Source organism: Antechinus flavipes, chromosome 2 (genome assembly GCF_016432865.1).
Source record: "Antechinus flavipes isolate AdamAnt ecotype Samford, QLD, Australia chromosome 2, AdamAnt_v2, whole genome shotgun sequence".
NCBI lineage: Eukaryota > Metazoa > Chordata > Mammalia > Dasyuromorphia > Dasyuridae > Antechinus > Antechinus flavipes.
Genome location: NC_067399.1, coordinates 611,787,219 through 611,801,345, shown reverse-complemented (window position 1 = coordinate 611,801,345; position 14,127 = coordinate 611,787,219). Strand labels below are relative to the sequence as shown.

The window sequence follows — 14,127 nt, the reverse complement described above, 5'->3', positions numbered from 1 at the left end:
AGAAATCTCAATCTTGTAACATGTAAACACCCAACTTTATAGCACTATGACAAGTCCCACAGCTTCTCTAAATGTCAAGTTTTCTGGTGTGTGAAATGGGTGGGTGGGAGGGGATCAGATATCCCCAAGGTCCAATCCAGTTCTACTGTACTAAAACCATTTGCCAGAAGTTATTTCTATTCAGACACATATTGGACTAGATGGTCTTTGAAGTTCTTTACAAGTCAAATTTTGTGACCCTGGCTGGGATAAAGGAGGTCCAGCAAGGTGTAGTTACACCTATCACTTTGCTGCAACCATAAAGCCCAGGAAGTGGGGGCCACTGCAAATGTCAGAACCAGCTCTGGACCTCAATCCCTATTTGTCTGGGGCAAGATTGGAAGGAGACACAAGGGAGATGAGAGAAAAGGTGAATAGGTCCTGGTGTAACCCAAGATATTAATGACTACAAAATTCTGAAGAATACATTTCCCATGGAGCCCAACAATCTACCTTTGTGTAAAGTGACTCAGAGTTCAAAAGTTAAGTTTCTTACAAGAAGCCCATCTTCACAAGGTTGGCTATAATGTAAAGGATGTTTTGACCTAAGCTACATTTATCGTGTCCTGGAGCAAAGTGAGAAACTTGTGATCTATGTCAGTGGATTAGTACACCAGTGATTCTATATGGACTTCTGAGGTCCCTGAGACCCACCCTTTTGGGAGGTCTTTAAAGTCAAACCTTTTTTTTTTCCCTAATAATACTAAGATGTCATTTGCCTATTAAAATACTCCTCCCATTTCCTACTGCATATCTGCATGAGGCCAGATTTCCTTCATATACTTCAATCAAAACAACATATTGAAGAATATTAAATGCAGAAGCATATAAGAGAATCCAGATGTGTTCTATTAAACCGACATTAAAGGGATTTGCCAAGATATATAAAAAATACCACTCCTCTCTGGTTTTTTTGGTTTGGAAAACAATTTTTTTCCATAAAAAATTTTGTGTTGACATGTAAGAATTTTAATTATTATTTCCAAATCCTTTATTAATTATTAATTGATTTAATCAATATTTTAAAAATCAGCCATTTTAATTCCAAATAGAGTGAATATCAATATGTAGAATCCATAGACTCAAAAGCTCTTTATTTTTAAGAGTTCAAAGGGGTCTTGAGACTAAAAAAAAATTAAGAATTCCTAATTTAGGCCAATAAAGTGCTGGATCTTAGAACCATAAAAGAGCAGTGATAATACATTAGACTCCTAGTTGGCAGTGACCTGGAGATCTAGTGTGGCTTGTGACTAAACCAACTGTGTGGCCTTAGGCAAGTCAGTTGCCTCAAGCAGCGCCTCTATCTATAAATTATAGTTGCTAGTCAGCTTTGGTAAAAAGAGTTTCCTTCCTACCTTAATGAAATGACAGGTTTAGACAATTAGTAATAACTGATATTTCTATAGCACTTGAGGGTTCACACATATTATCTCATTTGACCTTCACGACAGTCCCATGAATTAGGTACTGCCTGTCTTATTGTATTAATTATAGAGATGGAAATAGAGGTATTGAACAGGTATTCAGGGGTCACAGTGTTAGTCAGAATTCACACTCAGGTCTCTCTATTATACATGCTGTCTCTCATTCCTGTAATGCTATAATAATAATGTTAATAAATAGCTGGTATTGATAAATCATTTTAAAGTTTGCAAAGTGCATTTAATAATAATACTAGACTTTACATAGTGCTTTAATGTTTGCAAAACATTTTGCAAATTTCTCATTTGATTCTCACAGCAATCTTGAGATTGGGGTGCTTTTGTTATCCTTTTTTTTTTTTAACAGGAGGAGAGTGTGATAGACAGAGGTTGAATGACTTACCTAGAATCACACAGCTAGTGGTGTCTGTAGATGGATTTCAGCTGATCTCTCCATCCAATGCTCTATCCAGCCCATCATCTAGCTGCCTGTGTTAATTCAGTTGATTCCCATGATTCCGTGCTAACATTGTCCCACTTTCACAGATGTGGAAACTGAGACTCAAAGAATAGTGACTTGCCTACTGGCACATGGCTACCATGACTGAAGTAGGATTTGAAGTCCTGTCTTCCTGACTCCATATTTAGCACTATCTACTATGTTTCCTAGCTGCCAACTCTAATATACAATCCAAAGTATTCCCCATCTCTCTTGGTATCCACAACACGCTTGGAAGATGGAGTGTCCTCTTTGAGGAGCAGCAAGATGATCAGTGTCACTGAATTGTTTGGAAGTAAATAACTAGAAAGGTCCCGGCACCTAGAATTCAGATGCAGGCTATAAATCCTTATTAGAGTAGCATCCCAGGAGAAGCAGCCTGGACTGATGGGAAAAAAACATAGGAGTTGGATGAAGAATTCTGGATTGGGAATTGTTGAAGGAATAGACATTAGGGGAAATGTCCAGTTCCTTCATCAGATTTGTATTTCCCCATGTTCTACTACCCTTCTGTTAAAGTGCCCTCTGCTCAGCATATGGCTAGCAATCTCCCAAGCATTAAGTCTGGTTCAATGATTTCCATTCCTCCTGTTCAGTTCCTCACTCTCCCTCCTTTATCTTGGGATAACGAGCTAGGTACCCAGGGCTGGCGGGAGTGAGGGGAGAGGGGGAGCTGAGATAGAAGTCGGCAATATTCAGTCATCATCATAACTGCCCCTTTTCACCCAGCACCTCATCTAGTATCACAAAGTCAAGATCTTCGAGAGATTTTGGAAAGCGCGTACCTAGTCCAACATCCTCATTTTCCATTTGAGACAACTGAGCTCCAGGGATCAGAAGTGACATGTCCCAGGTGCTAGGTGGAATTTGAAGCCAAGTCTGATACGACCAAGTTCAGGACTCTTTCCACCACATTGTGCTATCTCTCTTAAGTGCTATATTTTTTGTATTCTGTTTACAGTTATTTATTTATGATGCCCGACTGCATTCATGATTTCTAGAAATAAAGGCAACTCTCTGAGCAAAATTTTCCCAGTAGAACCTTGTGGTTAAGCATGCTCAGTGAGTTGCCTAGGATCAGAGAGAGATCCAATCCAGAGGCCACTTCTGGTTTTAACAGGAGCTGGAACAGGAAGTTGGAGAAGGGAGGGATTAGGGAGAATAGAGTTTGTGGCTCTGTGCCTAATGAGCTTCTCTTGTCTGTCTTTTACTCAGTGCTGTGAGAAACTGAGGCCCATTACAAAGAACCTTTGGGCCCTGGGTTGGGCTCTGTGGCTAGGCTGCAGAGGGAAGGGGGAGGGAGAGTGAGGTCAGTAAAAGGGGGGAAATAGTAAAGGAAAAGGAGATCAGGAGGGAATGGGCAGATTAGAAAAGAGAGTGGGACAGAAAGTGACAGGAAGTGTAAGTCATGCTTTGAATGCCACTGATACTGGTTTTCTCATATCCATTTAGCTCTTTTTATATAAAGGGAGAAGCAGGTCTAATGGTGCAGTTAGAGAACAGAGTAATTGTTATAATTCTGGAGTGCAAATCTCCTACGAGGTCCCCCTCTTCTGTTATCCCAAGTCCCCCAATTTATCAACTCTGCTTTGGAACTAAGAGGCCTGTTGCTTCCTCTGAGGGTGGAGAGGGGGAGGTGTAGAGAAGATGCAGTCTCACATCCCTCAGAACTGAGAATTTCAAGATGAGTGCAACCATATTAACTCTGGGGTTTACAGAGGCAACAGCTGGGAGGTGAATTAGTTCTAACACGGTTTTTGACTTTGTGAAACATTGCCAGAAGATGAATCTGGAGATAGCTGATGCCAGGTTTGAGTTGCAGCTCTCTAGATCACCTCTTCCCATGTTTGCCCCTTCTCTCTTAGCTTCCCCAGCACTCTGCTGTCCCAGACCTTAGATAGTGGTTCAGATTGTCAGTCGCTTATCTGAGGCGGAAGAAATAGGGCATAAGTGGGTGGGAGCCAGGTGGTAATTTTCTAAACTATGCATGTGCAAAGATTGTGGCTGGGGCACTAAGGGTTTATTCACTGAGTATCACCTACCAGTCCAAGGCTGCTAAGCACTGTGGGTGATACACACATATAAAACAAGATCACTGCCCTCACCTCGAAACATTCAACCATGGAAAGTGACTTATTTTTTTCAGATCTAGAAGGACCTGCCTTCCTAGCCCAAGCTCCTTTATTTTATTTATTTTGTGAAAGGTGACCCTCAATTTGATTGATTTAGTCAAGGTCTGTAGAGGGAACTCCCTTTCCCAAAGCAGAACTGTTCTCGTTCTTTTAAAAAATCTTCTTTACAGAGTAGCCTGGAGCACTGAAAAGTTAAGTGTCAAGCGTCTAGTCTCCCAGTCATTAAGTATCAGGAAGGATTCGAATCCAGGCCACCTTGACTGGAAGCCCAACTCTGTGGTTACTCCCACGCTGCCCATCTTCCTCTTCACTTCACAGATAAGGGAATCGAAGCCTGGAAAGATGGTGTCTTGCTTAAAAACACGCAGAGCATTAGAGAAGAATCAAAGCCCTGTCCAGCGTTCTTCCCAAGTCACTAAAAATTCTAAATCCCCAAATCGAAGGTTATCTTTTATTTCAGTTTTCGGTCCGTGGAGTTTTGACTCGCTCAGCAGAGGCCTCTTCCTCCAGATTTCTGAACTGTTTATGCCAGTCAGGATCGCGAAATTTAATTAAGTCCTGAACTGAAGAAGTATTGAAGTTTAGTTAGATTGTCTGGGTTTCGGGGGAGGGGGGGGGAAGAAGGGGGGGGAGGGAATCAACTGTTACTGTGCTTAATAGAACTGAATGTGGGGTTGAGTTCAGGAAAGCTCCTTCAAGGGTTAAAAGGCAAATACCGGTGCAACTCCACCCTTCCTCTCCCCACCCTTCCTCACCTTGCGGACTTGGAGGGTGGCGGGTCTCAGCCTGCCCGAACCTCCCGCTTAGACCCTGGGGCTCCCTGGCCGGGGTGGAGGGGGGATACGGGGCTGGGAGGGGGCAACCGATGGGATTCTCCTGTGTCTTTACCCTGTGCGTTCCTAAATTACCCCGATCCTGGAAAGCTTTCCGTTTTTTCCCCCAGTATGTACCCACGTGGCGAGGTGCCCCGCTTTGACCCCGACGACGAGGACCTGGTTAGGACCAGGAAGAGCGGGGGCACTAGGTCTGGGCTGGGGCGAGGGCAAAGGCGAGGGCGGGGACAGGGGCGGGAGCAGACAAGCTGGGGCTGGGCGGAGCCGCAGCTGCGGTGGCCCCAGCCCCTGCTCGGGCTCCTACTAAGCGGACTCGGGGACTGTGCTGCGCTGCTCTCTTGTTCCCTAGCTCCCGTCCGCTCCCCGCTAGTTAGCTCCCAGAGCAGTCCAAGTCCTTTGCTTGTTGGACGCCTCACTTGGGCTGGGAAACATGAACACGGAGAAGATTGTCATCCAGGGACCGGGACCCTGGGGTTTCCGCCTCGTAGGAGGAAAGGACTTCGAGCAGCCCCTCGCCATTTCCCGGGTAAGGTCCCGACCGGGCTGCGGTGCCTGCTCTGGGGCCGCGCAGAGGCACCAGGGTGGAGAACAGTGTTGGGGCTGAGCGGAGAGGACGTGGTGTAGAAACAGGGGGAAACCCCGGCACCCTTCCGGGAAACTTGGGAGCTCCCGGAGCAATAAAAAGGTCCGACCCCCGGGGCTGGGAGCAGACATCATTCCCCCGTAGCCCCTGGCCGCGGCGACCCGGGTCTCCCGGCTCCTCCCCCTGTCCGAGAGCCAGATTCCTGCGGTCCAGGTGCGGCTGTTGCTATCGGACCTGGGGCAGCGGACGAGCGCGCCCCAGGCGAGGAGGTGCGCTGCTACTCTCCCGACTTTCTCTTCGAAGGATGTCTCCCGAATGGGGTTAGGCCGGGTTCGGGAGAGTCGGGGCTTATACCCTCGGGGGAAAAGACTAAGTAAGCTAGTTGTCCTTCCTGACTACCGAGTGGCTGAGGACCTGGGCTGCTGTGAGTGACTATCTTATCTGCTCAGTCCATCAATCACCACTATTTACCGAGCGGGAGACTGGGGTGGGGTAGGGGTGGTGTTCCCAGCTTCTCGGAGCGGAACGTTAATTTCCTTCCCAACTTTGTTAGGTGGAGCGAGCTGACTGAAGTGGCCGAAACTCACACACCTGCATTTTAAGGCTGAATAATAGAATGTGTGTTTTCTCTTCACACTCCTCCCCCCAACTGATTTTTGTTTTGGTTTGTTCGTTTATTTATTAGTGTCTTCCATCCTTTCTACCCCAGTCATTGTCCCCAAATGGGAAAGTCATCTTCCCCCAAATGGCAAAAACTAGCTTGTCTTCTCTTTCCAAAGGGAGACTTTGGGCTCTAGGAGAAAGACTACCACTGGCTCTCTCCTGAGTTCAAATGGCATCACTGATGATTACTAGGTACCTCTGAGCAAGTCGCTTCATATTATTCCCTCTGGTCTCAGTTTCCTTATCTGTAAAATGAAGATGAGAGAGTGGGGGATGGACTAGATGAACACTGAGGATACTTTTAACTCTAAATCCTATTATTACATCCTTGAGCTAGTCACTTAATTTCCTGGGTCCTCAGTTTCCTTATCTGTGAAATGAAGGAGGTTTGAACTAGATGACCTCCCTGACCTCTTTTAACCCTTAAGTGATTCCTACTATGATCTTCCAAGCCATCTGTTGACTTTTTGCCAATACTTCCTACCCCACCCCCATCTCCATAGTAATTGAGGGTGGGGGAAGAGGGTGGTTGTTTCTGGGTTTTCTCTCTTAGTGATTCATCCGGGAGATTCAGCTTTAGGCTGGAACTACAAGAACCATTCTCACTCCAAATATTTTTGAACCCCCAATAACACATTACAGATCTCTGGTCCAAAAAAGCTCAAAGGAGTGCCCCTCACACTGGGGCTCTATGAGGGAGGAGGCATATAGCAGCTGGCATTAGTTGTCACAGATGGCAGTTATAAATGCCCAATGATTTTCCTGGCATGCAATTGGATGTCTGAGATAGGGGGAGGGGTGAATACTAAATAGGGGATGAAGAATATAACAGCAGAATAATAATTCTCCCACCAGAATAAATCCTACATTTCCTTCCAGGCCCAGTGGGGACCCACTCATTTTCCCGTAACATTTTATTTTTACAATCTTTTTTTTTTTTTTTTTTTGCAAAATTTACAATCTTTTACAATCACATCAACTGGGAATTTGAATTTAGAAGATCTTGACCCTGTTACTTCCCTGCATGAACAATGGCAAATCACTCCCACTCTTTGGGCCTCATTTTCTTCATCTGTAAAATTAGGGGCTTGGCCCAGATGATTTTTCATGTCTCTTCCAGGTCCAAGACCTATGATTTTTTTCATACTCCTTTAATGAACACTCGATCACTACAATGAAATTTCATATTTCAAAGATCATCTTCTATATTCTTCAGCAGAATGTAAAATTCTTTGTATAGGATCTATTTTTTTGTTTGTACCAGAGCCCGAACAGAGTCTTGCACTTAAGTGCTGAGAGTATGAGGAGTAGGGAACCTTTTTTTCTGCTAAGGCCATTTGGATATTTGTAGCATCAAGGAGGCCATACAAAATTATCAACTTAAAGAACCCAAGCAATGGGAGGTTGTGGTACATAGCTTTCAGCTCATTATCCCCTGTCCTTGCTTTAGCTAATGATAGGACCCTCAGGCCTGATGTTCCCCACCTTGTCAGATTGATGATTGATTATCAGTTTTACACTGGTATGCACTTAATATTTAATTTCCATTTTTTTTAATATGTTGTACTTCTTGCTAGAGTGTGACAGTAGAAATGCTGCTCTATTTAATCTTTATATCTCCATTAGCATCTAAAACTAATCTAATCTATATCTCCATTACTGTCTAAAGCACTTAATAACTGCTTTAGGTGAAAGAAGATATTGATTTGGTATAAAAAAGATATTGACTCAGCCATACTATTAGATCCTCAGTGATAGATTCCTTGTGCTTTTATTTTTTTCTCTTTTGTTTTTCCATAATCTTCATTTACAAACATATCCTTTCCTCCTCTCCTTCCCAGAAAGCCATCTCTTAGAAAAAAGAATAAAAAGAGAAAGAAAAAAAAAAGTTCAGCAAACCAACCTACACTTCGGCTTCATCTGGCAATATATGTATGTACCATTCCATACCTAGAGTCTCCCACCTTAGAGATTGTTCTATGTCATATCTGTGATTTCCACAGAATAGAATCTATAGTTAGTATTCAGTAAATACATATTGGTTGGTTAATGGATAAATAAATGCTTGTCGAGTGAATGAATTATTTCCATGTATTTAAATACCATTTGCATCATATTCTATTCCTGCTACTCATATGTGGAATTACCTGCCATCCCTTCCTAGCCCTGTGATTTATATGTGACATACAAAACATCTTTTAAATGGAGAGTTCAGTTAGAAAGATCAGGTGTCCTCTAATTATAGCCCCATCACAAAGCATGTGAATAGACGGTCCTTATTACATGTACAGGAATAAGCCAGAGCAGGGGAAGGAGCCTAGTTAAAGTCTTAAAACCAGACTGTTAAAGCTGAAAGAAACTGTAAATATCATGTATTCTCTTGAGTATTAAAGCTAGAAGGGATCTAAGAGTTATCCAGTAGACATTGTTAGTTCAATGAAATAGTAGATGGAATGATGGACTTAAAAGCAGGAAAACATAAGTTTGAATCCTGCTTTAGGTATATACAGGCTATATGACCCTGAATCCTTAGTCTCCTGAAAAATAAAGATGATAATACTTATTTCCCAGGGACATATGGAGCAATGAGGTGGCCTAGTGGATAGAGTGCCAAGTTAAAAAGACTCATCTTCCCTGAGTTCAAATCTCATTTCAGATACTTGCTAGTTGTGTGATCCTGTTTGCCTCAGTTTCCTCATCTGTAAAATGTAAAAGGAGTTGGAAAAGGACAGGTTGGGTCATTCTAGTTTCTTGCCAAGAAAACCAGAAATAGGATCACAAAGAATTGGACTTGACTGAAAAAAAACTGAACAACAAACCAGGAGTTTTATGAGAATCAAATGAGATAATATGTGTATAGTATTTGCTATAGATTCTAGTTACTCTTTTTCTTCCTCCTGCCACAACTACTAATATAATTACATCCACTAAAACTACAGGTATAGAGTCAAAATCTTAGAGAGTTAGCCCACCCCATTCATTTTACAGATGAGCAAATAATAGAGCTACAAGGTTACAAATAAGAGGAAATGACTTGTCCAAACTCATACAACTCATTAATAGTGGAACCAGGAGTAGAACCCAGATGGCCAAATTCTGGATCAGAGCTTATCTCTCTGCTAAATAACTTAGTGAATCACTTTTCCCCTTCTGAAATTTGTAAAATGGGTGTAATAAGTAATGTTTGCAATCACCCACCTTTTAATAGTGATGTGAGAATCAAATGAAATAATAGAGGTAAAAGTACCCTATAAATGCCTGATTTTCTTTTCCTTAGCACTTTCTGATCTGTGAATATTTATTTTCTCAGTGACACGCATATATGGATGCAATTTACCATTGGGCTATTGTCTAAGTTTTCATACAGTTTTCATCAGTGACTGAGTCTCTACAACCAAAACAAAGAAGAAAAAATTGGGCATTTGCATTAGCTGTCATTGCCAATGGAGAGATTGTCTCTTTTTCATATAATCTAAATGGACCCTTTTTTGAATTGTTTGAATTGTTGAGTTAATGACCTCAATTTCTCCATTTGCTTTTGGCTGCTTGGATCCAGATCAAGTTAGCCTGTAGACATAGAGATTTAAAGTTTAAATAGAGATGTTTAGCTTTAAATTGGCAAGTTTGGGGGTTCTTTTTTCTCTCTCTCACCAATTTCCAGCTCTTCCTTCAAATGTCTTGCCTTGGACCCTTTGGAGTTAGACTCACGTAATAGCTTTGTGATTCTTTTATTGACCTGACCTGTAACTCCTTCATACCATCTCATCTTGTGTAATTCTTGCACATATTTTCCCATTGATCCTTTTCAGAGCATCTAGTAATCATTTTTCTTTCATATTTCCCTTATGGCACTGTTTGCTTTCCAAGTCTCTTAAGATGTCTATCTTGGTGAATTCCTTTTTCCATTTCAATCTTTCATTTTCCCATCCTTGTTACCAGAAGCTCTGATCCTGTCCACACCCCACCCCAAGTGGCTGTTTAGTTTATGTTGACTGTTTTTTTCTTCTCCCAGCAACTGACAAAAAGACAGGAAGAGGAGGGGCAAGAGATGTAGGAATGACATTGGCAAGAGCAACATGTTGCTTGACAGTTTGGAAATACAGCAATATAGTAATTTGTGTTTATGGTATGTGCTCTTTGCCCTGGAACCCTGAGGACATGCTTTAAAATGGTCTCCTTAGAGGTTATCGGGCTGTTTCTGACTTTTAAAAAAGACCATCACTATCTTAAAATAAGTGAGCTTTGTACAACATCTCCTCAGAGGTCAATGGAGCAGGGCCCATGTCTGAACATGAAAAACAAGTATTTGGCGGGAAGTGAATTGTATTTTGAAAATGCCTCGTTCTCTTATCCAGTGAAATTGGTCATCTGGGAAATATTAACAGCAATAGCTGATCTCAGCTGCCACAAGGGGATAAAATAAAAAGGACTGGAATAGAATGAAAGAGAAGAACCCATCAGAATAGCATTTATTCAGTGAATATATCCCAACATTTACTGGAATGAAATTCATCGGGACATTTTTGTGGTGATTCTCCCAGTAGCCTGGTCCTTCTCCTGAAAGAAAAGGGGGTCAACCCAGCATGTCTCCATTCAAAGATCACACCAAGAAGAATGTCTTCATAGTATTTTAGTCTAGAAGATGATGGGAAGATGAGCTTTGCATCTGACTGAAGAGGTCATAATCTCCTTCTTAATCATGGATGGGAAAACCAAGGAATTAATACAAGGCTGTAGAAGGATTGTTTTCTACACTCTTCAAATTCTTTAAGACTATGCTTTGCCATGGAGTTGATGTCATTTGCTGAAAAAGGGAGGAGTGAAAGCAGATATTTCCTGTACTTTACAAATGGAGGAACTAAAGTCCACCCTGGGTTAAGTAATTGACTTGAATTTACAAAATTTTTCACTGACAACCTCTTCTTGACAACTTCCTTGAAAAGGGGGTGATAAATGCCAGATAAAGTTAACACAGATGATTGTGTCCAGAGATTACTTTTTTAATAATTACCCAACCACTGTTTTCTTAAAGGGATGGAATTTTTAACTTCCCAAGGAAAAAAACCTTGGGTACCTGTCACTAGCATACCCAATATGGGCTGACTTGCCTTTGTGAAGAAATCAAATTGAGAAGGTTGTTAATGCGGAGCCTAGAATGTCTAATTTGACAAACATTAATAAAAACCGCATGTTTAAATAGCCTAATAAAAACCCTACAAGTTAGGTACTACAAATATTTTTCATTTTATAAATAAGAAAGATGAGGTCCAGAGACATCACATGATTTGTCTAATGCTTTGTAGTTGAAGATTCAAACCCAGACTTTTCTTTCTCAAGTTTAGCTTTCTATTGGTGACCATGCCATAAGCTAACAAGTCTCTTAACCCCTAGAGCCCTTCTCTATAAAACAAGGAGATTGAGCTAGATGATCTTCAGGGTTTCCTTGTGTTGTGTCTGAAAACTCATGGGAATCCTCATGAGCCTGACCCTCAATAAAAGAAACCTGTTGAGGGCAGGAAGGAGCCATTGCCTTATTCCCCATAGCACTTGAGGAATAATTTGTACTGATTAGGTACTTGATAAGTTTGTTAGATTGTCTGCCTTTCATTTGAATGACTACACCAAGATGCTGGTAGAGGTGATTGCATCTGCTACAAGTCTTTAGCCTGGCCACTGCCCATAGACAGGATAATTACAGGAGCAGATTCTCCCTTTACTTGATTGTAATGTAATTGCTCACATTTCTTCATTTAATAGTTTACAAAGCGTTTCCCATACAGCAACCCTGTGAGGTAGGTTGGAATGTTGTTGCTCCATTTTACAGATTGGGAAACAAAGGTCTCAAGAGGTTACCCAGCCATAGTTTTCAGAGCCAGGATTTGGACCCAGATCTGTAGAAACAACACTACCATTCCCTCTTTTTCTTTGAACATGGCTGATTACTCTTCTAGGACATCTCTCAAGTCAAGTCAAGATGGTTTCTGCTCTTCAATACACTATGCTGTGTTTCCATTGTATTTGAGTATATGGAGTTAATTCAACTAAACTCTGAATTCCTAAAGCACAGATTTATGTCTTTGATTTTACATAAATATCAATAATATTGATAGTATGTAGAGTCCAAGGACTTTAGGGTCAAGTCCCCTGTGACATTTACTAGGAACTCTGGTCAGACAAAAGGTTCCCTCAATTTTTACATGATTCTAAAGCTCCTATGATGGTTAGCAAGTCCACTTCCTGGTCAGTTTTCTCACCTGCAGAATGTTTGACACTTTCTAGAAGCTGTTTTTGAGGAAAGCACTTTGTAAAACCTAAAGAATTAGGTGAGTATCAGCTCTCTTAGATTATTGGGTTTTTGGAAGTAGAACAATAGTGAGTTGTCATCTGAAATGAAAATGACAGCTGATTACATGTAGCCCCTTAAGGTTTGCAAAACAATTTGCATTTATTTTGTTTTGATGAACTAAGGCTCATCCCTATTGAGGAGGGAACTCATGCCTATTTTATAGATAAAGAAATTAAGACAGAGGGAAGTAAGGTGACTAAATTAGGTGACACTAGACCATACTGTCTCACATTGGATAGTGAACTTTTCTTATATACTCCATGGATTTTTCCATGTTCCACATTTGCCACCAGAATCGGTGCAAAAACTAGTTTTTGTAAATAATAATTGAGCTTCATTGCACCCAGAAAGAATAAATGAAAGGACCAAGGGTGAAAATGGAGACACGAAAGATCGCAAGAGAGATGATGCCTTTTTTTTTTTTCTAAACCTTGTTTACTTGGGCATATTTCCATAACATTCTCTTGGGAGAGCATAAGTTGAGAGAAAATATAGTGGACCCAGCTGCTAATCCGTCCTGTCATATGGCCCGTCCACAACTTGGGCCATGTCTCCTTTGCTATAGAAAAGGAAAGGTGAGATCAGCTGGTTGATTCTGTTTCAACAACAGACGGCTAGATAATTAAAGAGTTATTAATATCGAGTATTTTGGCTTCAAAATGCTTTGATATACTTCTTATTTAATCTTGTACTATAGTCATAGTTTACAAAGCATGTCCCACACAACTTTGTAAGTTAGGTTGCAATGACATTGCCCCATATTACAGAGTGAAAAGTCAAGGCTCAGATATGTTACACAGCCCAAAGTGGCAGAGCAAGGATTAGTAGAAATAGCACTGCCATTCTATCCTACCTCAACCTTTTGCAAGTTTTCTCCCCATTTTACAAATAAGAAAATCAATGCTCGGAGAAATTCACTGACTTGCCTCAAGTCACAAAACCATGGGTGGTAAATCTCAAATTTAAACTCCCAGTGTGGGTTGAAAACCGAGTGTTCTTTTTGCAATCCTGCCCTGTCAGGGCCAAATGAGCATCTTAATTTTAATTTTTCAATGACTTAAGCTTATAATTTTAAGGAATTAAGTATCTTTTTTTTAAAAATTGTCTTCTATTTTAGGACAAATGACCACCTGCTCCAAATCAATCAGGAGGGAAGATAATTTGAGTATAAATAGCTCTTAAGTGACTGACATCGTTTTCCCTCTTCTTCAGGTTACTCCAGGCAGCAAAGCGGCATTGGCTAATGTATGTATTGGAGACGTTATCTTGGCCATTGATGGAGAAAATGCCAGCAACATGACTCACTTGGAAGCCCAGAATAAAATCAAGAGCTGCGTAGATGACATAACCCTCACAGTTGGCAGGTAAATCCTGGAAACAAATAGAATTTTCCATGCATTTCACAGCAGTTTTGTAAATTTCAATGCCAATATTCCTTCAACACAATTTTATCTCCTACTATGTGCCAGGTATTGTGATAAAACCTAATACAAAGATTATTTTTAATTACTTAGCATTTGCTTTCAGAGAACTTATGTCCTAACTAAAAGGGTCTCATACTGGAGGGTAGGGGATGATCCATGTGCACACATCTGAATTATACAAGGTCCA

General features: G+C 41.2%; 1 protein-coding gene across 3 annotated transcripts in view; it reads left to right on the top strand.

Annotated features, from left to right (window-relative positions):
- The first annotated feature begins 5,199 nt into the window (after positions 1 to 5,199).
- PDLIM1 (PDZ and LIM domain 1) overlaps positions 5,200 to 14,127 on the top strand; it is a 48,934-nt gene continuing 40,006 nt past the window's right edge. Inside the window, exons 1-3 of one of the 3 annotated variants that reach the window (XM_051981693.1) lie at positions 5,200 to 5,450; positions 8,016 to 8,102; positions 13,729 to 13,880. In XM_051981693.1, coding sequence (XP_051837653.1) covers positions 5,355 to 5,450; positions 8,016 to 8,102; positions 13,729 to 13,880 — 335 coding nt within the window. In that variant the 5' untranslated portion in view covers positions 5,200 to 5,354. Of the gene's footprint in view, positions 5,451 to 8,011; positions 8,103 to 13,728; positions 13,881 to 14,127 lie in introns of all 3 variants that reach the window. The other 2 variants (XM_051981695.1, XM_051981694.1) reach the window with 2 other exon arrangements.